Consider the following 25,597-nt stretch of genomic DNA (forward strand, 5'->3'; position numbering starts at 1 on the left):
TGCTCAATAGTTGAGTGGAAAGTCACTATCTTTGATCCACCGAAGGAAAATAAGGATTACATACTGGGACATAAAGCTAAGGAAAAGTAGAGGTTCACAAATTTTGACACCATCATCTGTATTTTTGGGTTATGATGGGTCCAGTCGAGCACTATCTCAAATGTTAATGCTATGTCAGTGAGACCAAAAAATTTCAATGCATTTGTAAAGCCAAATACTTTTAATATGTTTGAGATGAACATTTGTAGAGGCTCTTATTTTGGTTGGGGTGAAAATAGAAGGATGGAGAACCTTTGACAGAATTATAGGTTAAAAACATCAATTTTTGTCTTGTTTGGTTAACAATGTAAAACACGGAGCAAAAAGGTGGGGGCCAGGTACTTTCGGACCTAGCTCACCAAATCATTTTCTTCCCAAAGTTGGAAGAAAACTAAGGTGAAAATGTATGGTTAAGTCAAAATGACTTATTTGTCCTTACACACCAAGACTTTTTTTTCTCTTCTATTACCTTTTTTTTTCTCTTCTATTACCACTCTTTCCCCCCACTTCCCCTACAAGTAGCCACCAACTATCATTTTTGTCTGTCTTTTCAAAAAATTCATACAAATTACATTTTTCTTCTTCTAGTTTTACTTTTTAACAAAAAGGAGGAAATTTTTATATTTATTTTTCATCATTTTAATTTTCCATCATCCAACCAAACACACATGATGATAAACTAATGTATTTTCTATTTTTCCACTTTTCTATCTTTTCAATCAAATAGATCCTTAATAGTTTTGTATTTTAGTGATATGGTTGGATTCATTTTTTATAGAGAACATGGATTCTAATTCCATTTCCCACTTTTTAAAGTGAAAAAGTGATTGAATATTGAAATTATTCATAATACTCACATATACGTAAGATCGATTTTGGATACAGAAAAGAAAACATTGGTAGTTCATGCTCACATATATTTATGCCAGATTTTGCATCACATACTTTACCTAGTTATTTTTTATTTTAAAAATACTTATAACACATTTTCCATTGTATATATTCTATTTTTACATTAAGAATTATGCTGTTGTGAAAGGCTTTTGTAAATTTTTAACATTTATAAATAGAAAATTTACAATGAGCTCATTTTACTTGTGCAAATGAATGCTTCACATAGAAGGATCAAACCAGGTATATGACACAAAGGATGTTGGACATGGAGGAGGCCATTAAGGAGGAGGGAGCAGCGGCAAGGGTGGAGGTGACAAAGGTCTTGGGGGAAACTAAAGCCCAACCCTAGAACTCGAACTCAAATATATGTTTGGCTTATGTGATGTAATAGAATTAATAAATATGCATGCAAAATTTCGGCAACCAGATTTTGATGTCTAGTGTGTGATGCTTTTGAAGTGCTCGAGATTTTGTGAATTGTGTACGTGAGTGCATCTTTTATCATTTTATCGGGTTTAGGAAGTCTTCACGTATCATTGATTTTTTAAGGAGTGATGAGTCACGCATATCTAAAATTCCTTAGGGCTATTAAGCTAAACTAAGGACAATTTGAGGTTTACGCATTTAACTTGACTCTCCATTATCATATTCGACATGTTTTAGACTAAAGGTTGTTTTGTTACACCAACAGTTGGTTGTGTTGTATTGGTAGCCATTGGCTTTGATACTATGTATGGCTTTACAAACAAAGACTGGAAAAAAAAATTGAAATATTATAGAAAGGTCTAGATCGAGGTTGAAGAAAACAGATAGAGAAGATTCGGATGAACTGTTTCTATTATTATTGACTTAATGAATTCTGTACAATAGTAGAGGGCTTTTATACAATTAACGTTGAGGTAGTAGATTTCAAAACAAATTAATGTTGCAGATTTGTTTATCTTGATAACACCTTGATCGTCACCTAAATGACCGATAGAATCCTAAGAGAGTGGGCTCTCTTCCTTAATAATCAAACCCACTAGCCTTGTTTGTTAGAGAGTGTGAGAGAACTTTATTATTATTTTTTTAAAAAAATACAAGATAGAAAATTGTACTTTATCTTAGTCTAAGTTTATATATATGTAAAGCTTCCTCTTTAAGACTTGAACCTCGACACTTACTCTCCACACCTCACAAGCACTTAAATTTGTGGAATGATTATCGCGTCAAAAGTACGCGGTGATCTTTCTTTTTCTTTAAACGTTCTATAGAGTATAGACTAGGGTTTTCTCAACTAAACTAATAACTTTTTTACTTGGATTAGCTAGTGGGTCATCTTACCTGGGCTTTTAGAATATGATCTGAGGTGGGACCAAAGAAAAAATAAAAATACTATCTCAAATGGGCCTTGAATCTCCTTGTAACTAATGACTAGCACAAAGTTACCATTAATCATAATTTATTTTACTAAAAAATTATGGTTGCAATCTAGGTTGTTATTAAATCAAAGATTTATCCCAAGACTCTATTATATTAGCATTTGGTCCCTCCATAAAATCATTTATAGTGGAACAAAAAAAGTCTACAATTTAATCTTTTGATTATTCATATATTTATGAAATTTATATTTAGAAACTCTTAATTAAAGTGGTCAGACCCAACACACTAAATAACCAATTCTCATTAAATCTGTCTCATTGGAATGTTTTGTGTCTCTAAAAACAAATTATGGATTCCATCTTGAGAATATGTGTTCCTAGAACACTGTAATTGCCTAACATTCTCATGTTTTGACCATGTAAGATCTCACTCCGGTATACATCAAAGCAAGCAAAATTCATGTTTGAATTCATCATCTACTCAAAATTGAGAGTCCATGCAAATAGTAGTCATGATATATATATGTATATATATATATATATATATAAGTTCACGTGAGTATATTAATAAAATAATAAATCTCACAATGATCTAGTTTAATGTATCCCACATAATTTAAATAAACCAACATATCTGTTAATCAGAATTCTCCACTTCCATGATTAAGATAAGTCCTCATAATTATATGTTGTAGTCTTTGCAGATGAAATGCCTAATTTCATCACCAATTTTGAACTAGATTAATAAGTTTATGAGGAACTCATGATTTAGATCTTCAGTATGCGGATTTCATTCTCATACCTATATTGCATACAATGCCTCTCATAGATTAGAATATATAACGTTCAAATATTTATACAAAAAACAATCTCAAAAATAAAACAACTTTTATTATTAAAAAAAATAATGCTATCCAATTGAGTGTTAAGGCACTACTCCTAACAGTGATTATCTCAATATGATGATGTTTCTGTGTCTGGTTAACAAATTTATCAATTAAGAAAGTAGTTGAGAATACGCTTTCAAATATAATAAAATGGAGGAAAAGAATATATGTGACTGGCCTTGTTCCTAACTATATGTTGAGGATCCATAACTAACCCCAAAAATTTGGGATTAAGGCTTGTTGTTGTATGATAGAGGCTTGGTGAATGTGTCGATCGGGTCAAAATCATGTATAAGTTGAAAATAGTTTTGAGTAAAATAAGTTGCTATTTAAGGCCTTCTCGTAAATATGTATTTACAGAACAACCATACCCTTTCAGTAACAAGTGTGTCTGAATATGTGACCCCCCAGATCTATTTTGGATATTGTCTAAGTGCGTGTTGTGTGGGTGTATGATGAGTCCCATATCGGGCATTTACTTGGTAGATTTGAGCTTTATTAACAACTACAAAAATCCTCAATTTGACTAGTCCCTTTGAGGTATAAGGCATATAGGCGGTAAGCAAGGACTCACCCAACCTAAAGGGTTAGTTGGATGTTTGGGCTGGGTTTGGTTCAAACAAGTGGGTCTCATTCAGGTTTTAGGTCAATATCGTGTTAAACCCGACACACTCGTCTAATTTGTTTTTTCTTTTTTAAATACTAGTTAACAAATTGTTGGGCTTGAATAATTTTAGAGGTGTAATTTGCAAATTTAGAAGTGTAGTTGGCAAACACCCTAAACTTTAGGGGTGTAATTTGCAATTTACCCTAATTTTAAATAGAAAGAATACAAAGTCCAAAACAATCCCCTCCCACACAAAAACACACACACCCAAAAAAAAAATAAAAAAAATAAAAGGAAGGGACCCACAAGTTAACTCGAGACCCGACTGACCTGCCCATTAAATTGAACTTTTGGGCTAGTTAAAAAGTACAAGTTTGAGTTTTATCGGGTTGAGGTGCAAGTCAAGCCTGAAACCGTTCTGTTCCAGCCCTAAACACAAATATGACTAACACTTTTCCTTGAATCGTTGCATAATATTTTGATACTTATAAACCAGTCAAAATCCATTTTGTTTGTTGGATTGTTATGCTTGTGTTTTATATACCATCTTTGTATTCCTATGTTATAAAATCAGTATCTTTCTCTAATTCTGGTTCATCCTTATTGTTAGAAATCCAAATGTGACGTACTGAAGGTTAACATGTATTGCAACATATGTTAGTACTTCTGATGTGCTGGATTAGTTAGATAAGCTGAAGCTAACGTCAGTTAGTTATGCTGATGTCAAAGTTTCAATTAGTTAGTACGTACTCTTTAGGCAGGAAATGTTAAGAGTTGTGGAGGGAGAATTTTATATAAGAGGACTAAGAATGAAGGATATCCAGAAAATTAACCGGGCTTGTTCTTTCTATTCTTCACAAGCTCTCCCTATTGCTCAGGAGGTGGTTACACTTGAAGTAACTCTCATTTTCTTTCTCATTTTCATTCTTCTTTTCATCCATTTCTGAATTGCTAAGAACTTAACACTGATCTTCATCTTCTAGATCATGGATTAGTTATTGAATTGTTGTTGATGATATTATGACTGCTCTACTGTACATTAATGACAACAAATGTTCTAACTTTACAATTGGGTCTCCAGAAACGCCAAGATTGCCAAACCAGTAGCCCAAACATCTTCGTCCAATACATGCTCTGCAGGGGAATGACTTACACCTCCACGACACCGGACAAATAGCATTCCAACCTGTTCAAGTTTTTGCAGATTATTATCATATAACATGAAATATCACCTCCTAAAAGTCGACGATGAAGCAAAACAGGACAAACCTTTGTTAAATGAGACATGGCCATGGCATCATGTCCTGCACCACTCATTAAGGCAGGTGTTTTGTCTTGAATGTCACCGGCCATTTTTCTGAGTGCAGAGTAAGCCGCAGACTTCAGCTGAGAACTCAATTCAGAATCACAAACCACTGCATTCGCATCATGCTGAAATGTCCACAACAAACCAGGTTATTGATTATGAGGGTTACAAAAGAAATGCATAATGAGATAAAGTCCCAGACCTTACGATCGATGATACATGAAACAGAACGCCTCTCACATATTTTATACATCTGATTAGATAATTCATAGATAACAGCTTCACGTCCCATGTCATCAATTGCTCGTAAATCCACAGTGAATGTCACCTTTTTCCAACAAGTCCATTGTGAATTCAGACATTATCAATAAACAAGAAGGTATCCCAATTTGAGCTTTGTTATCAAGATCAGCATAGTCATAGATAAAAGTTCTTACCTGGCCTGGAATGACATTACTTGCACTTGGCCATGTTGATATCTCTCCAACAGTACAGACTAGAGAACTGGAAAGTGATTCAAGTGATATATCATTGCAATGACCATCATAAGATAGAAAATCTTTAGGGTTTTTACAGATACTTTCCAACAGTACTATTAATTCAGCAGCAGCAACCATAGGATCCTGACGCATAGACATAGGAACAGTTCCGGCATGCCCCTGTGAACCTCTCACTGTAACCTACAATTATATATATGGAACAAAAACATCAACAACCAAAGATTATATCAATTTTGATATAAGATCAGCATCTGCATATTATCATTGATTTACACTTATCTTTACATTCTCCAGGCAGAAATGTGTAGAGTTGAAAATTCCATACAAAAATTAACTTTAGCCTATCCTAGGTGTTTTGTTAAAATTCCAAAAACGAGACACTATGCTTCCTCTTCATTGATTTCATTATATCTCAATTTGTATAACAAACTACAGTTTGTAGTTTTGTGTATTTTGGATATAGACCTTACAAGACCAAGTTCTGGTATTAAATCCTGAGCTGGTAAAGAAAGTTTCTATCTGGCAATCCAATTCTTACATGAGCTTGGCGAAACTCATACTCAAAATAATCAAGGCACAGTAAACGTCTCACCAAAATCAAATCTCTGTTGTAAAGAATTGGAACAATGGTGCTGTACAACTGCAGGAAAGTTCTGAATAACAAGATTATAATGAGCCTACAAGTGATGAATAACTATTGGTATACTCCTTCGTGATTGTTATATGGGCTGTACTCAAGAAAAATCACAAAATATTTCCAAAAGGATGGAGAAACAGAACCAAATATCACAAGAAGGTGATAGGGCAGAAAGAGGATCACTTCAAGTTTATATATTAACCCAAAAAAATGGTTTTGTTTTGGCATGGAATAGGACTGATATGGGAGCTAGAATGATTATAGAATAAAATTCACTTAGCTCAGATTCATATGCAAGTCATCAACATGCACACTTAAATTTGTACAATCATACAACATTTTCTCCGTTCCATATTATTGATCTTATCTAGAAAATACAACTTTTTTATGGGAATATCATTTAATGTATTGTCTTCTAGTAAAAAGGTATAAATTTCCAAAACTATGCTACATAATTTAAACTCAAATAAAGCTAATGGAAAAAAGGGTATTGACTTTTGAATAAATGCAAGGGCAAGTTGTGTCTATTGACATATCAATGCAGACAATATTTTGAGACATCCCAAAATGGACTTGAAACCAATAAAATGGGACGATGGTAGTATATATGACAATCTTTCAGCAAAATTTAAAACTTTACAAACACTGAAAAGAAAATAAGCATAACAAAGCTAAGGAACTTATAAAATAATGTAATTCAAAGGAGAACACAGGCAAAAAAAACCAGATAGGAGAATTGCAAACATTTTAGATGGCAATATCATGCAAAATACAAGTAAACCACTTTTACTGCAAAAAATAAAAAATAAAAAATAAACACTGGAAGAATTTTATATACCTTTAGTCTTGTCTGGCCAGCTATGCCTTTAACCACACCAAGAGGAAAACCAAGCCATTCTAGTACAGGACCCTGTTCAATGTGAACCTGCAGCATCAAGCCAATACAAGAACTGAATATGCACACCCAGAATACTAGAAGCTAAAATAACTTAATTTATTGCTGAATACAAAAAGGATATTCAGTACATCCTTGTTCACAAGATAATTGGTGTAGACTGTTATACCTCAACGTAACCCCAGACAGACCCTGGGTCATACTTGAGCTGTAACAAGTTTTCCTCTGTAATTTCTAGGGAGTTTTCCTTCAGAGCATCTTGCACTGTCACACCACTAAAAAAGGATCATGCGTGAATAAACTGATAATAAACAGAATAATGAGTAGATATAAGCTCAAAGTTATTCAGGGAAACCTCTTGTCAGATATCTGCAAGGCTGTAAGTGGTAAAACACCAGCTAAAGCAGCACTGCCCAAGAAAGTAGAGTGAAACCTCACTCCCTCCTCATCACTAAATGCAATCACCTGAAATAGTAGGAAATTCATTGACATCTATAATCAGAATTGCTGCATAGCCACCACCTCCAACATATTACAAATCTAAATTTACAGCTGAATCAGATTGCAGTACTGTAAAAACAATTCAGGACAAGATTAAGTCTGCGTCAATTAAAGCTCTAGATGGAGAATAGAGTAAAAAATAAGAACTGATGTATTCAAGAGATCAGGTTTCACATATATGTTTCAGAGTCTCAAAATATATTTCCTTTGTATTTCATCCATGTAATCTATTTGTTTCACCAATAGCAGGATTTTAAATCTCTTCCCACGTTGTAACATGCTTCTCTTGCACATGAACGAGACTATACCATAATTTAAGTCAATGGAACCCAAATGATGGAAAGCATATCTTAAATATTTTCCCTACAAGTTAAATGGCAGATATAAAAAGGTTTTCCCAGATGTTACTGAAGAGACAAAGATTAATCTTCTTCCACTAAATATCAATCAAGACAAACAAAGTAAATATAATGTTCCCAAGTTGTTATCTTACTGACCTCAATCGGCCGCCTTAATTTTCCCATCGTCCCATTGACATTCAAAACCTTCAGAGCAGATAATGCAGAGATTATGCCTAGCGAACCATCAAATATACCAGCATCAACAACAGTATCCTATCATAAAGAAGGGATATCCCATATCAATATTGATGAAATACGTCTTCGTGGCATGTTCACTGTGTGTGGGCGTGTATTTATGTATTTGTATGCAAACTAAATATTAAATTAAAAAATAGGGAAAAAAAGAGAGCATCACCAGATGAGAACCAATCAACAGAGCCTCAGCACTTGCATTCATTCCCTCAACTCGACCGTGTAAATTGCCCAACTGGTCTACCCAACTGGAAATCAACATAAACATCAGTCGAACTTCCAACACTGTTTACAACATAAAAAGGTAGAGAGCTAACGTTCTCAAACCAGCATCCTCCATCCATCCACGAATAAGGTTACCAGCCCTCAAAGAAGCTGGACTCATGAATGTTCTCTCAAGATAGCCATCTGCATCACTTACCTGCTTATGCAGGCAACAACATTAACATTCACAAATAACCACACAGCACAAGTTACATATTGAGTAAAGTAAAGCCGAGGAAAATTCAATGCAGCTTTTTTCTTTAACTTATTGCAGTGGCCAGACTCAAGGGGTGATTACCATTTGAATGGTGATTATAGAAACATTGAAAGTTGAGCATTTTAATCTTAGGGGCAGGGGATATATGAGATGGTGTGTGATACAGACTATGTTTGATTGCAGACATATAACATATTTGTTCTGATTTATGCAAAATCATAGCTGTTTGAGGATAAGGCAGCAAAATTTTAAGAGGATTTGTAAATAAATAATTAAAAAAAAAAAATCAACATTCAACATTGCCCAATTGGCTGAGAAAAAAGGCATTGAAAACCTTGAATGTTGTTGCAAAAATCGGATTCCTGTATTCCTTTCCGCATGTAACAGAAATTCAACTCGTATATCATTGAAGAAGTACATCATCAATAAATAATAATAATAATAACTTACATCTTATTTAATGGAACATTGACAAGGTGGTCAAAATCGTTTTTTTTTTTTTTCAAATCATGCTTTTATTGACAGAAAAACCTATAGATGACAGCTAAATTAGTACTCCAAATGACACCCAAAGTTGAGGCCATAAACACTAATTTAAAAAAAAAAAAATATATATATATATATATATATAAAATTAGCAAACTATTCTCCACAATGCTATTGCAGCAAAACCCACAAATATTTTTAATTCAGTAGTAATTAAATTAACATTAGCAGTACTACCTAATAAAACTTATTAGAAATATGTCAGAAATTTAATTTGGGTCTAGAATTTTATACCTTTCCAAGCTCATTAAGCCTTGCCACTGCCTCATCCCTTAAGATTTCACGAAACAAATCATTCCTACTGCTTATTTCACCATCTTCAATAAACAAACCATTTCCATCATCATCATCATCAACATAACATAGGCTAAGCTAATAACCATTATTAAACAAGAAAATTATTCAAACCCCAACAATAAAAAACGTCACTTTCATGGACTCAATTCAAATGCAGAGGAAAAGGTCAGTGTCAATAACCAAGCAAAATTATTAATCAAATAAGCAAATCTTTGAACTTGATGTGAATATTTACTCTTTGCCAATATACATTAAAAAAAATGTGTATTGTCCAAGAAAAATTATTAATCAAGAAAAAAATTTGAGCAAATTATATGACTAAATTAAAAGAACCCATTTATTACTTTGATGTGAATATTCACTATTTGCCAATATAAATTTTTTTTTTAAAAAAAAAGTCTATTGTCCAAGCAAAATTATTAATCAAGAAAAAAACAATAAGCAAACCATAAGACTAAACTAAAAGAACCCATCTTTGAACTTGATGCGAATATTCATTTTTTGCCAATATACATTAAAAAAAAAAAAAAAAATTGTCTTTTGTCCAAGCAAAATTATTAAATCTAAGAAACAAACAATAAGTAAACCATAGGACTAAACTCAAAGAACCCATCTTTGAACTTGATGCGAATATTCATTTTTTTGCCAATATTGTCTTTTGTCCAAGGCAAAATTATTAATCTAAGAAACAAACAATAAGTAAACCATAGGACTAAACCAAAAGAACCCATCTTTGAATTTGATGTGAATATTCATATTTTGCCAAAATACATTAAAAAAAAAATTGTCTGCTGCTTTTCTTTTCTTATTTTATATGTATATTTGGAGTGATATTGAGGAAGAAAAAGAAGACGAGAATGGAAATACCAGAAAATATATAAGCTGAAGCAGAAGAAGAAGTAGATAACAGTAACAGTAAGAGAGAGAGAGGCAGATATTTGAATTGAACGAAGGAATAGAGGGTGTTCATGATAGTGATGAAGATGAAATTGAAATGGGAAAAGCTAGAAGCGTAGAAGGGTCTTAATAAGGCAGAGAAGGAGAAGGAGGTAGAGATAGAGACAGAGACAGAGAGGCGGCCAATAAATGGAACGTGAGTGTGTTTTTTTTTTTTTTGTCGTGAGTTCTGTGTATTGACGCATCCTCCATTTGAACGCCAGCCAAGCAATGCGTGAGAGATCATACAGTGGTGGAGGCTTGCTCCCTCGTGAGTCGTGAGTCGTGAGTCGTGACGTGATTTCATATTCTGCTCTAAGACTAATAAGGGTGGGGGCAGTAGGGCCCATCTTTTGTGAGTCCCATATATATATATATATATATTTTTTTTTTTTTTCATTTTTTGTGATTCCCATATTAACAAAGAAATTTGTTTCACATTAGATTATAAGTTTAGTTTTTGTTATTGGTGTCGGCGCACTATTTTTTTTTTTTTTTTTTTTTAGCAGATGTTGGCACAGTAATTGAGCGAGTCTCATTGTAAAAAAAAAAAAAAAAAAAAATACATAGCAGAAGTTAACAAATAAATTCTAAACTGATTGATTGTAGTAATAAAAATTCAATCTTAATCAATATACTTTGACACTTGTTACTCAGACTCATTATAGTTATTATACATTTCTGGACCCTATATATTGTGATATATATATATATATATATATATATACATACATACAGACACATACACTAGCGCGTGGGATTAGGAATTAAGGAAAACGAAAATTAAAAAAAAATAAATAAATAAGAGAAACCGGTGAGTCTTGATAAAGTAAAATCATTAAATAAATAAAAAGTTTGAACTAGTTTTGAGGGAAATATCAAAGTGAACTAAGAAGGTTTTTATTTTATTTTATTTATTTTAATTTTTGGATAAGTTTATTTTGAAGACATAGATTAGTAGGAGAGTGTCTTATTTTGTAGGCATTTTACGTGGAGTTGGAGATATACTTTTACCAAGTTGTCCTCAAGTTTTGTTTCTATTAAACATAGGGTTGAAGGGTATTTATGAACCACATAAAAGTCCAGTCCAAAGAGGAGTTTTTTTTTTTTTTTTTTTTTTTTTTTTTTTTTTTTAAATCTAGTGTATGTGGGATTAGGAATTAAGGAAAATGAAAATTCAAAAAAAAAATTAAATAAAAGAAACTGGTGAGTCTTGATAAAGTAAAATAAATAAATAAATAATTTGAATTAAGATGTTTGAGGGAAATATCAAAGTGAATTAAGATTTTTTTTTTTTTAATTTTAATTTTTGGATAAGTTTGTTTTGAATGTATGAATTAGTAGGAGAATGTCCTATTTTGTAGCCATTTTACTTGGAATTTGAGATATATCTTTATCAGGTTGTCTTCAAGTTTTGTTCCTATTAAATGTAGGATTTAAGGGTATTTCTGAACCACATAAAAGTCCAGTTTAAAGAGGAGAATCTTTTTATAGATAGTATAAATATATATTTGAGAAACTATGTTGTGAGATATATATATATATTTTTTATAGGATATGTTGTGAGATTTTTTTTTTTTTTTTTTGGAGAGAGAATTTCAACATATGGCGTTCGCTCCTGATAATAGCTCTTTATTATCAGACCAAGACACCAATCAGTTTTGGTGTAGGCGGGGATTGAACCCCAGATCTCTTATACAACCATCAGAGACTTTACCAGTTGAGCTAACTGGAACCCACATGTTGTGAGATATTAGTTGCATACAATTAGGGAAAATAGGGAAAAATTAAATCAGACATATAGTATTATTTTTCGTTATAGGGTAACCTAAAGTTTAAAATAGGAAAAATAGGGAAAAATAAACCAGGCATTTACATCCATGGATCCTATATGCTTTGTGCACGTGCTTTGTAACATTGACTGCAGGTGGCTAAAGTTCAAAATACTACCTCCATATGAATAAGAATAAAATTTTAGAATAAAATTATATATATATATATATATATATGAGTTGGATTCAAGTTACACTTGATGAAAATTTAAGTAATGTTACACCACTCACTATTTTTTAATTGGATGTGAATTTTTAAAAATCTACCGCTAGATTACATTATATTTATATATTCTTCATGATTTTTAATTTTCAAGGTGATCAAAGATTAATAGCCATGACATCAATCAATTATTTAAATTCAAATTTTTATAGTTTAAAATAATGCATAAAAAATGAGTTTATGGATCGAATGGTAAATAACAACCAATTGACATGAAAATTGGTATGAATGTTAAGAACATATAAAACATGTAATTCAACGGTGAGATTTTCAAAATGTAAATTCTATAAAAAGTTATTGGGTAGTGTAATATTACTTAAAGTTACACTAGGTGTAACTTGAATTCAGCTCTATATATGTGTGTGTGTTTGCGTGTGTATCTTATTATGGGAGTCTCACTTCATTCTCAAAAAAGAAAAAGAACAAAAAAAAGAAATAATGACATATATCACATACATTGTGAGAAAGTGATTGCATAAAGTCGATAAAATCATATATCATTCTAAGTGTTTCCCTTTATATTCCATCGATGACAACATATTACCCATTTGTTTTTCCTTATAAAGTAACTGAGTTTAAAATATAAAAAACAAAACAAAATCAGACGCATAACTTGGTGTAGTCGTTGGATTATTAAGTGAAACAATTTCTTTTTTTTTTTTTTAATTTTTTTCCTTTCCATACTATGTGATTTTCTTTAATTTTGAGTTTTGATTGTTTCCAAAAAAAAAAAAATATCAAATTTTGATTATTGGGTAAATTAAGTCAATCAATTTTTAGTCTTTGCTCGGTTAAAATTTAATTAAAACATAAAGTGTAAAAATTTCAAACGTAAATTTGTATTGTTGTTGTTGTTGTTGTTGCTGCTACTACTGCTAATGAAGGTCTCTAGATTTCTTCTACCACATGAAATTATGTTTCATTTGACATATTAATTAATTTTGTTAAAATCTAATTGACTTGAAATCTAAGCATGAAATTGAATTTTATTTTTAAGATAAAAATAAAAAGAAAGGAAGATAGTAATTTTAATTTTGTATATTAATTTGTTAAATCAAAATACAAAGATATGTTTTTATCACAAGGGGCATATTGCCCATCCAAACATATTTTGTTATGGGGGGAGATAATTTGACAGTTACAAGAATGAGACAGTGAGGATTTGAACTCTGATTCTCCTAATGAAGAGAGCAAGTTATGTTATGAGTTACACCATCTAGTTCTTTGGCTAACTAGGCAAAATTAATAACTAATAAATTAAGATGACTTGATTTTGAAGGTTGAAAGATAAGATGGAAAATTTTTACTAAGGAATTAAATTGATAAAATTAATAGTTGATGGATTACATTGAATTTTATTATCAAGTTAATAATTTAACCAAAGCTTCATGTAATCATTAAAATGATCATAAATATTCACATATACTTTTAATTATAGGATAAATGTGATTGATTTTGATAATTTAATCAAGTATATAATTTTAACTAAAAAAATCATTTATATAATTAAAATTAGTTTGTAACATGTGCTTAAACATTCAATAATAGTGATTGTGAGATGGTTGCTTACTCTTACTCAGATGTGTGAGATGATTATCTAAGTTTTCATATTGAGTAATACCAAGATTAAGACAATTTTTTTTAGAAGAAAATTAAGACAAAATTGAAATAGACTATCAAACTAGATTAGAAGCTCATTTGAACTCGATTTTGATTCATGAACGAATTAATCAATACCAAAATTAAGACAAAATTAAAATAGACTATCAAACTACAATTAAAAGCTAATTTGAATTTGATTTGGATACGATAAACATGAAACTTCCAGTGTCCCACTGACGTGCTGCAATATTTTTTGGTGGTAGTGACATTTAGTGGTGGAGGCTGCTCGGCAAAGTGAATGATCATAGGATGGGATGGGTGGGTCCTTCCTAGGTTTAAAAAAATAGTTGTAGGCACGAATTTGGGGTTGCGGTGGGGTTCAAACTTGAAAGCGGCCATGCAAGTAGTAGATGGGCCATGTGGAATATTCAACTGATCTAGCCACTCCTCATACAATTATTGGGCAGCAAAACTGTGGAATCTTGATGAATATTCATATTCGTTTTTTCTTTCTTTTATTGATTTTAATATTCCTATACTTAATTCCGTAACCATCTTGTCTTTCAATTCTTTATTTGCACTACTTACCATACAAAGCTGTAAATTACAATTTCCTCCCTAGAGACTATATAGTTTAGTATTAAAATATAAGCAACTTCCATATCTTGTTTATTTTGTTATAGGATTTTTTTTTGGCAAATTACAATTTACTCACTTGAGATTTAGCTAAAATTTAAGTTACTTACCTGTGATTTGAAATTTGACATTTTACCTACTTGAAGTTAGTTCAGTTAGATTTCCCTAACTTATCTCTATTAAAAACATGACTAAATATGTGGTTTTGCTTCACTTTTATATTTCTCTCCTCCAAAAATACAAAAAACATAAAAATACAAGATAAAATAAGATTAAAAAAAATCCAACGAAACACTTGCATCATGGTATTTCAAACCACATGTAGGTAATTTAAATTTCGGTCAAATCTTAGGTGGGTAAAATTTTAAATCACAGGTAAGCAACTTAAATTTCAACTAAACCACATGTATGTAAGATGTAATTTGCTCCTTTTTTTCCTTTAGCTTTTATCTTCTTCTTTTTTTTTTTTTTTGGTACAATTTTTTATATTTTTATTTTTCTTTACTTTTTTTGAAGTATAAGAACTTTAACCCCTTTCAATAAAATTATAACAATTTATTAATATGATTTATTTTGGACTACTTACACTCTTTGTAGTTAAAGAGCATAAATAAATATCAAATATCATTAATTAAAACAAAAAACAAGTTAGTTTTTAACCACAATCATAGATTAGGGGGTGTTTAGGGTAACAATTTGAGTCAATTTTGAACTCAATCTAAACTCAACTTGATCACGTCTAGTGGCAAAAAAGAGACCTATCATCAACTAAAGAGAAGCAATGGTTCAATCCGAGTCGACAATCATGGTGGCGGTTAATGTTCAATACTGAATAGAAACAACAATGATAAGCGTTTTCATAGATCTCGTAAAAAAATTAAGAGATCTCCACTAGATCTAGTCAGAGATGTGCATGATCTCCACCAATTCGGCAGTGGCGAAGCCACTTGATGACCAAAGGGGGATTAAAATTTTTTTTTTGAAATATTCTAAATAATTTGAAAATTTTTAAATAAGCTTATCATTTTGGCCCCCCATACCTGATAATATACATATATATTTAAGAAAGACTAAAAGTAAAAATAATTTTTATTTAAATAAAATACATATGTCAACAACTTATAATAATTAAACATTTAGTATCCTTAAAATGAACACATAGGTATTTTAACAATTACCTCAACAAAAGAGAAAAAAAATTTAATTTTCATCTCAACACATTTAGGGTTTACTTGTACACAACAATAGAAAAACTGAAAATGTCAAAAAATTTGTTGATTTGCCGCACCACCAGTCCCCACACAGTTACAAAAACATTTTGCCTCACACAAATGACTCTCTCTCTCTCTCTCTCTCTCTCTCCGTTGGTGACTTGGCATTTGCCTTTTTTTTTTTTCCTTTTTTTCTTTTTTCTTTCCTTTTCCTCCCTCCCATTGCTGTTGTAGTTTGTTTAATAGTAAAAGTTTTGTACTATGTGACTAAGGGTGAGTTTGGTTCAGCTTTTTGTAAAAGTGCATAATGAAAAAGTAGAGTTTTGTTAAAAGTGCATAATGAAAAAGTGGAGTTTCAAAAAGCTGAGTATTTGGTAAAAGCTGTTAAAAAGTGCATAATGAAAAAGCTGAGTGTTTGGTCAGCACTTATAAAAGTGACAGTTTGAGGGATAATTACCAAAAAGGACAATGTGTATATAAGAGAATTTATTTCATACTTTTTTTTTTTAATTATGTGAGTTTATTTCATACTTAAATCAACTACTTCATTATACTTAAATCAATTTTTCTCTTTCTAAAAAAATTATATTTTTCTCACCAATATTATCTAATAATAACCTACCACTTAAGATTTATTATGAAAGTATTGTGAAAATATTGTGATAAAAATTGATACTGATTTTAATTTTAACATACCATTAAAATTATTTTTTTCTCTTTCTAAAAAAAATTATTTTTTTCTCACTAATAGTAGCTAATAATAACCTACTTTAAAATTTATTGTGAAAATATTGTGATAACGTTTCTTTTTTATCTCTTTTTTTCTCTCCACCCACGTGGCTCTCCTTACTTTTTCTTTTTTTCCTCTCTTTTTTTCTCCTCCACACACGTACCCACACTCTTTTTTTTTTTTTTTCTCCTTTCCTCTTTAATTCATTTCTTCATACCACTTCCAGAACGTTCCACCTCTTCAGTCCAGAACGTTCCACCACAGCTCTCCCTTTTTTTTCTTTTTCTTTTTTTCCTCCTTTCCTCTTCAGTCCAGAACGTTCCACCTTTTTTTTTTCTTCATTTCTTCATACCACTTCATACCTCTTCAGTCCAGAACGTTCCACCATAGCTCTCCTTCTTCTTTTTTTTTTTTTTTTTTTCCTCTTAGCACTTCAAAACGAACGGAAGGCTTCTTTTTTTTCCTCAGTCCTTTTCTTTCCAGATTTTTTTTTTTTTCATTCGTTCGTTCCACAGTGAGCTGAACCAAACTCACCCAACTCATCCAACTCCAGAGCAAATCTGTATCCTTTTCTTTCCAGAATTTTTTTTTTCCGTCCTTTTCGTTCGTTCCTTTTCTTGTCAGATCCGCTTCTATTCCGGAGACGGCGATGGCGGGGATTGTTTCGGTGCCGGTCGCTTTGATGATTGCGTTCCCAGCGTGTTCTAAGAGCCACCGGAACTCATCCACCGCAAGATGGGTAACAAACTCCATTTGAAAGATTTTGATACATTCTGATTTTTTTTTTTTTTTTTTTTTTTTTTTTTTTGCATTTGAGGAATCCTAATTTGCAAAGGATTGATTTTTTTTTTTTCCTTAGCTGATTTGGGAATTTGTTATAGATTTTTTTGTGTTTGGATTTGGAAATTTGTTGGGAGAGCAGAGAGATTATTTGGGAATTTGTTATAAATTTTTTTGTGTTTGGAGTTGGAAATTTGTTGGGAGAGCAGAGAGATGAGATGAGAGTGGATGATTTATCAAGGATAATTTCATAATTTTTGGAAGAGCCCAACGGCTCAAAATCAAAACGCGCATAAGTTTTTGTTTATGGACCTCCAGAGCTCTATAAACTCAAACGCGCGTTTCTTCACAAATATAAAACGCAACTTTTTCCAAAAAGTTGCGTTTTATACTTACCAAACACTATTTTCGGTCTGACTTTTTTGAAAATGCGCGTTTTGAGCTGAAAACGCTGAAACAAACGGGCACTAAACTAGACAAGAAAGAGTGAAAGATTGAATCTTTTGTACCGTGGGCCCCTCATCCCCTGACTGTGTCGTGCTCTATGCCCTTAGCTGATCGACTGACCCGTTGTTTTTAACTCTTTCCCAAGTATTTTGCATTTGCTTTGTTTTAATTTTTTTACTTTACTTTTCATTGCTTTATTTTTTATATTCATTTTAATTTTAATTTTAATTAAATACACTTGTTTATAACACGTTTTCCTTTTAATTTTAATTAAATACATTTTTTTATAGCACATATTGAATATGCAATATTGTACATTACTATTTTACATTTCATATACATACGAAAAAAAAATAAAATTATATAGCCTCCAAAGATATATCCTTGGCTCCACCACTGCAATTCAGATAGAAATTCCAAAGGTTTGGATTTTTTTTTGTCGGGTCGTGTGCATCAGATTCCCAAGTGGGAAATTTGACATATAAGACTATTTCAATTTGTAGTTTTCGCCCATCTCTTTCATTATTCATATATTAATTTGGCAATGATGAAACAAGAATGTAGAAAGACAAAGCTTTGTTCAGAGATAGAAATTAAGAGCTTGTTTGGGTAAGCAATTTCCACAACTCAATTCTCAGTTTCCATAACTCATAACTCAAAAATGGTGGGACCCATAGCAAAAAGGTTGTTTGGCCAAAGAATAACTTTGTTTTCATAACTCTGTTTTCATCACTCAATTCTCTGATTTTTGAGTTATGAGTTATGGAAACTGAAAACAACAAAAGGCTGTTTTCAATTTCCATAACTCATAACTCAATGGCATTTCCGTAAATAAACACACATGAGGGACCCACAGCCGCAACTTTTGACCACCTTTTGACCTTTTTTTTTTTTTTTTTTTTCTACTGGGTTGGCGTTGCTGTTCTTTCCTTTTCTTTTTTTTTTTCTGGGTTGGCGTTGGCTGTTCGTACCTTCTTCTTCTCTTTTTTTTTTTTTTTTTTTTTTTTTTTACTGGTTCGTCTGTTCTGTTCTATTCTTTTTTTTTCTTTAGTAACTAGACTCACCAAACTTAGTGAAAAAAAAAAAAAAAAAAAAAAAAAAACCAGACCGAAAACCAACCCAGGAGGGGGGAAAAAAAGGAAGAAGCTGCTAGTGAAAAAAAAAAAAAAAAAAAGCTGCACTGTGACAGACGTGGGCCCTCCAAATAGTGTGAAAAATAGTGAGTGATGGAAATTGAGTGATGAAGGCAAACGGATGTGAAAAATTGAGTGATGAGTGATGAGTGATGGAAATTGAGGGACGGAAATTGAGTGACGAAAAATGCTTACCCAAACAGGCCCTAAGGTTTGCTTTTTAGAGTGAGAAAGTGAAAATTAGTCTGACGAGATCTCCCTCCCAAAATGCCTGCCCCAGATTCTGATGCTCTTTGGAATGGTTCGGGGATGTGAGGAACTGAGGCTCATATTGGGACAAGAACCCACGTGTAGGCGGGCTCTACAAAAGTCCTGTCGTCTTGCACAACGATACCGTGAGAGTGCGTATCTTAGTCATATATGCATATTCTTTTTTCAAGCTTATTTGGCATAAAGTTAGGAAAATTATATTTGACCATTATTTATTTTTTATAATTTTAAGAAAATATTTTAACTTCTTGCTCTCTTGTATGGGTGGAGTTTACTGTTAATGAAGTCACGCACGTTATTATTTTATTTAATTATTAAGCTTTTTCTATTAGTTAATGGGAGCATATATTAATCATCTAATTTTGAAAACATTTTATCGCGAATTGAAAAAATTGTTAAATAAATTAGTAATTTTTTTTGTTTTTCTATAAAAAATTTTCTAGAATAGTTTTTTTAATACAAACTCTTAGTTAATTTTTAAAATTGATAAAATTAGAATCTCAAGAATTTACAGGGTATAAATAAATTATATTATTGTATTTGAAAAGTATCTACCTATGAACATTGGAACCGACATGATACACATGTTTAATTTTTGCCATGTATTTACTAAAAGAAAACTACGATTCTTGGAGAGAATGTTCTAGAAGAAGAAGAAGTGAGAAAACTGAATCTTCTGTATATTCAATAGATTACATGAAATACATCTTATATACTTACCAATCATAACTGATTAGCCACCAAAACTACTATTCTAATAGAATTATCTAGTGTCCAATAGAACAGAGACACGTGTACATCAATGTAACTAACTACACTCCAAGTCTTATCCTAAACTACACACAGGTATACAATATGATGACTAAACTACAAGTCGTTAAGCTGTAATACAATGCTGAGCTCTATGAACTGATGCTTTGTTGATTGTACTTGAAGCAACACCACTGGAAATAGCACCACCATCTTTTACATCCTCCTTCAAACGAAGGGGAGGATGCCCCATGAGTTTGAAAGAAAGTGCATGAAAATGAGGTGAAGGCAAGCTCTTGGTGAATAAATCAGCTAATTGGTCCAAGGTAGAAATATACTTGATAACCATGTCCCTATTCAAAACTTTCTCTCGGACAAAATGGTAATCCATTTCAATTTGTTTAGTTTTGGCATGAAAAATAGGATTAGAAGCTAAAGCAAGAGCTAAGACATTGTCACACCATAAAATGGGAGGATGATACAAATAAACCCTTAAGTCCTTGAGAAGCATTTTCAACCAATACAATTCAGCAGTGGTAAGAGCAAGGGATCTGTACTCAGCCTCAGTGGAGGATCTAAACACAATAAACTGCTTCTTGGCAGACCAAGTGATAGGAGAATTTCCTAAGAAAACAACCATACCTGTAATAGACCTCATATCAATAGGATCCCCAGCCCAATCAACATCACAATAAGCTGAAAGAGTGAGGGAACCATGCTTAGAATATATGCCCTTGTGAAGAGTACCCCTTAAGTATCTTAAAATCCTCTTAGCAACAACAAGATGAAGTTAAGAAGGCTTACTCATGAACTGACAGGCTTGCTGGACTGCATAAGATAAATCTGGCCTAGTGAAGGTCAAGTATTGTAAGGCACCAACAAGGCTTCTATAGGCAGTGGGATCAGAAAGAAGAGGACTGACAGAAAGGGCATGAGAATGAGAAGAAGCACATGGATTAGAACAAGGCTTACAATCCAACGTATGAAACTTAGATAATAAGTCCTTGGCATATTTGGACTGATGCATAAAAATACCACCACCAATATAGTCAATCTGCAGACCCAAGAAATAACTCAAAGGACACACCAAGCTTTTTAATAATCTTAGTAGCATCATGACTACCAGTAATGATAATGTCATCTACTTACAAAAGTAAGTAAACAACATGCCTGGAATGAATAAGAATAAACAAATTGCTGTCTACACAAGAAGCATGGAATCCTAGATGGAAAAGCTGAGTGGTAAAACTGTCAAACCATGCTCTAGGAGCCTATTTTAGACCATAAATGGCCTTGAGCAATAGACAGACATGATAATTCTTAGAGTGATCTTGATACCCAGGTGGCTGACTCATGTAGACCTCTTCTTGCAACACTCCATGAAGGAAGGCATTAGAAACATCTAATTGCCTTAGGGACCAACCAAACTGAATAGCTAAAGCAAGAATGATCCTCACAATAGTAGGCTTGACCACTGGACTAAAGGTCTCAGCATAGTCCAGACCATATTGCTGCAAGTAACCCTTGGCAACAAATCTTGCTTTAAACCTAGCAATACTGCCATAACTATTCCTCTTAACCTTGTACACCCATTTACATCCCACAACATTTTAATTAGGTGGCAAAGGAACTAGAGACCAAGTATGTTGCTGTTGCAAACTAGTAAATTCAGAATCCATTGCTTCAACCTAATGAGGATACTTAGATGCAATAGAATAGGAATGAGGCTCAGTACAACTATAATCAGTCTAAACAGCAAACACTTTAGGCTTGAAAATACCATTTTTGTACCTGGTAAGCATAGGATGTGCTTTTGTGGTCAAAGGAAGAGGATCTGGAGCTAAACTAGGAAGACTAGACACAACATTAGAATCAGACTCAATAGAACTAGCAGAAAGTCAGGTTGAATAAGATAATGACTCACAAAACTAGAAGTAGCATCAGATAAGGCAGAATCAGAAGTAGTATTAGAACTAGAATGAGAAATACCTAGGGAAGAAATTGGAAGTAAAGAAGAAAACCAGACATCATAGGAAGATGAAGAAGCAGAAATATTGGGAGAAGACTTAGCAGCAGAAACAGGAAAACAAGGAAAATAGATTCATTAAAAACACAATAACAGGAAATATAAATTCTTCCAATAAGAACATCTAAACAAATATAACCTTTGGACTGAGGAGGATAACCAAGAAATATGCATTTTCTAGACTTAGGATCAAACTTATGGGAAGCATAAGGTCTCAACAAAGGATAACAAGCACAACCAAAGGTTCTCAAAGCATGAAGTGGTGGTTTGTGACCATATAACTTTTCCCAAGGTGAGACAAAGTTCAAAACAGAAGAAGGAACTCTATTGAGAGGGTAAATAGTAGCATTAAAGGCATAAGACCAATAAGAAGAGGAGAGATTGGAATGATGAAGCATGGATAATCCACTTTCCACAATCTGCCTATGCTTCCTCTCAGCAACACCATTCTATTGAGGGGAATAAAGGCAAGAAAGTTGATGTAAAATACCATGCTCCAAGCAAAAGGATTTAAAATTGGAATTAACAAACTCACCACCACCATCAAACCTTAAGGTTTTGATTTTAGCATTAAATTAAGTCTGAACCAGTGACAATCAACCAATTTTGGTTCTGATTAGCACCTGAAGTTGCAGCCATTGATCTTGCAACCATGGAAGCAAGCTTAGCTAGACCATGTCTACCTTGGTAAGCAAAGTTCATGCGATGGTAACAATCCAAAGTAGAATGGCCATTCTTGCCACAGATTTGACATGCAACTTTCTGTCCTTGGGAAGAAGAGGACTTGGTCTGTGGAAAAGGAAGGAATTGATGATCTAGCACTTGATTATTGCTATTATGAAACTGACCACCACCAAAAAACTGATTACCACCTTTGCCATTGCCATGACCTTTGTTATTCCCATTCTTGCCTCTTCTTTTTGTGAAACCTTGATTGAATTGATTAGTTGCCATAGCAAAAGATGTAGAATCCCTGAGATCTGAAGTGTTTGACCTCTTCTTGATTGACCTTTCTTCATCATTCAAGAGTGTATTCAACTCTTCAAGTGTAAGGATGTCATTCCTAGTTCTGATTGCAGAATAGAATGCATCATACACTGAAGGGAGGGCTTCAAGAGCTAGATGGATTAGCTCTTCTTCATCAACACAAACTGCTACAGCCCCAAATTTATCTCTAATTTCTTTAATTCTTTGGAAGAAAGAATCCATTGATTTTGAGCCCTTCTTAATGCTCATTAGCTCATTAGCTCATTTCTTAAACTGAGTACATGAGATCGTGACACTGAAGCAAACCTTTTCTCAAGCATCTTCCAAACTCCTCGTCCAGATTTTTTGGCCTACAGTAAGAGCCAAGATTGATGGAGAGAGGGTTGAATTAAGGAAAGTAAACAAGGCATGTTCATGACTCTTCCATTGAAAATACTCTGGATTAGCTTCAGTTGTAAAATTCCCTGAGCTATTCTTAAGAAATGGATCTAGAGCATGATCATCATCACTGATGAAATTGATCATTGAATATGCTACCAAGATCACTTCAATCTGATGTCTCCACACCATATAATTGTTGCAGTCAAGCTTCACAGTAGCCATACTTGCCATATTTGACAAGAGTAGCAAAGATGGATTAATACCATAAGTGATTGAAGAACTCATGGTTGATCCTTTTGTTGTAGAGGATGAAGAACTTGCAGAAGACGCCATTAATGGCTCTGATACCATGAAAGAAAACTATGGGCTTGGAGAGAATGTTCTAGAAGAAGAAGTAAGAAAACTAAATCTTCTGTATATTCAATAGATTACATGAAATACATCTTATATACTAACCAATCATATCTGATTAGATGCCAAAATTACTATTCTAATAGAATTATCTAGTGTCCAATAGAACAGAGACACGTGGACATCAATGTAACTATTAGGACATATGTGATTTGATGTTAGGAACATATGTCAATATTTTATGTAATTGGCTAATCCTTTGACAAAACGCACTTTACTTGTAATTAGGTAGATCTAGAATGTGTTTAATACTTCAAAGAATAAGAGTTTAAGTCTAATATTGAAGCCATGCAAATCTGTCCAAGAAACAAGTGAAAAAGAGCTGTTCATTAAAGCTGGACAGATTCCTGACAGATAGCTATTTATCGAGGTCTCGATAGATAGTATTTATCAAGAATTACGAAAATCAATTTTTTAGATCTGATTTTTGGCCTATGATTATGTATTTGTGTAGGGTTTCTTTTCTCACAACCCTAGACATATACAAGACTTATTTTAAAGGCTGTCACATAAGAGAATATAAGGAGAACACATGCAAAAAGTCACCAGTGCCTTATTCTCTCTAAAAAAAGCTACTGCGTCTTTGTGCCTTAGGGTTTTGTGACCAAGTGCTTCTTGATCTTCATTGTTGATGAAGTGAAGAACTTTGCAGCTAACTTTTTCTTCAAGTTGGTGAATTAGTCATGTACCAGGAGCCATGCATCATTGGTTAGTCACGTACTGGGATTCGTGTAAAAAGGGTGGTGTTCATATATTGAAGAGTTTAGAGGTTCTGAAGCGGTAGAAGGTTTCTGCTGTAAGTTTATCTACGAGAATTTTAGAGTCTAGAGATAAAGGTTTTGTACTAAATCTAAAACTTCTCTTTACTATAGTGGATTGCTTTTCGGGAAGGTTTCTCCCCAGGTTTTTTACTATGAAACTAGTTTGTTTCATTGGTTTTCTTGGGTTATCATATCTTGTCTTATTTATTTTTCCGCTATGCATGATATTGACATGATAATGATGTTTTTTTTTTTTTTTTTTTTTTTGTTTTAACAAGATTTATTTATAATAAATCTAATTAACAACTTAGGTTTAAAACTTGTTAATTCTATCAACCGAGATCTAAATTTCTTAACAAGTGGTATCAGAGTGGGTATACTCTGATTGGATTAATTTCTTGAGTGTAATCCTTGACCCCCGTTGTCATGGATCGTGGACAATCTCTTTCTCCATTATTTGATGGAACTAAATATGCGTACTGGAAAGTTCATATGAAAGTTTTTTTGCAGGCTCTAGGTGAACAGGTATGGCAAGTTGTTGCAGTTGGTTGGATTAAGCTAAAAGAAGCGCCGGTGAATTGGGATGAAGCAACAATCATAGCAGAAAATTTCAACAGTAGGGCCTTGAATGCTTTGTTTTTATGGGGTGACCAATGAGAAATTCAAGAAAATATCATCCATGGAAGTTGTCAAGGAAGCATGGACCATTCTTGAGACCACCTATGAAGGTACCAAGGCAGTAAAGACTGTGATACTTCAAAGACTCACTAGTAGTTTTGAAAAAATAAGGATGGAAGAGGATGAGACCTTTGATAAGTTCTATGCTAAACTCAAGGATATTGTGAATTTTGTCTTCAACCTTGGAGAATCTATAGCAGAATCCAAAATTGTTAGGAAAATCCTTAGGTCCTTACCTGAAAGATTCCATGCCAAGATC

At 32.7% G+C, this 25,597-nt stretch overlaps 1 protein-coding gene across 4 annotated transcripts; it reads right to left on the minus strand.

Moving 5' to 3' along the window:
• Nucleotides 1-4,553: 4,553 nt before the first annotated feature.
• Nucleotides 4,554-10,669, minus strand: LOC115968382 (allantoate deiminase 1-like). 4 transcript variants are annotated; one of them, XM_031087769.1, is made up of 12 exons: nt 10,412-10,669; nt 9,482-9,564; nt 8,538-8,641; nt 8,384-8,468; nt 8,125-8,241; nt 7,482-7,591; nt 7,296-7,401; nt 7,070-7,156; nt 5,532-5,774; nt 5,297-5,422; nt 5,058-5,219; nt 4,554-4,974 (listed from the first exon to the last, which is right to left on the minus strand). In XM_031087769.1, the coding sequence occupies exons 1-12, from the start codon at nt 10,512-10,514 to the stop codon at nt 4,852-4,854; spliced, it is 1,449 nt and encodes a 482-aa protein (XP_030943629.1). In that variant the 5' UTR covers nt 10,515-10,669; the 3' UTR covers nt 4,554-4,851. The 4 variants fall into 4 exon arrangements, with proteins under 4 accessions (XP_030943629.1, XP_030943631.1, XP_030943632.1 ...); XM_031087770.1 differs by lacking the exon at nt 4,554-4,974 and having other exon boundaries at nt 5,156-5,219; nt 5,302-5,422; nt 10,412-10,668; XM_031087771.1 differs by lacking the exons at nt 9,482-9,564; nt 10,412-10,669 and having other exon boundaries at nt 8,548-8,641.
• Between the last annotated feature and the right edge of the window lie 14,928 nt (nt 10,670-25,597).

The sequence above is a fragment of the Quercus lobata genome, chromosome 11 (genome assembly GCF_001633185.2).
Source record: "Quercus lobata isolate SW786 chromosome 11, ValleyOak3.0 Primary Assembly, whole genome shotgun sequence".
NCBI lineage: Eukaryota > Viridiplantae > Streptophyta > Magnoliopsida > Fagales > Fagaceae > Quercus > Quercus lobata.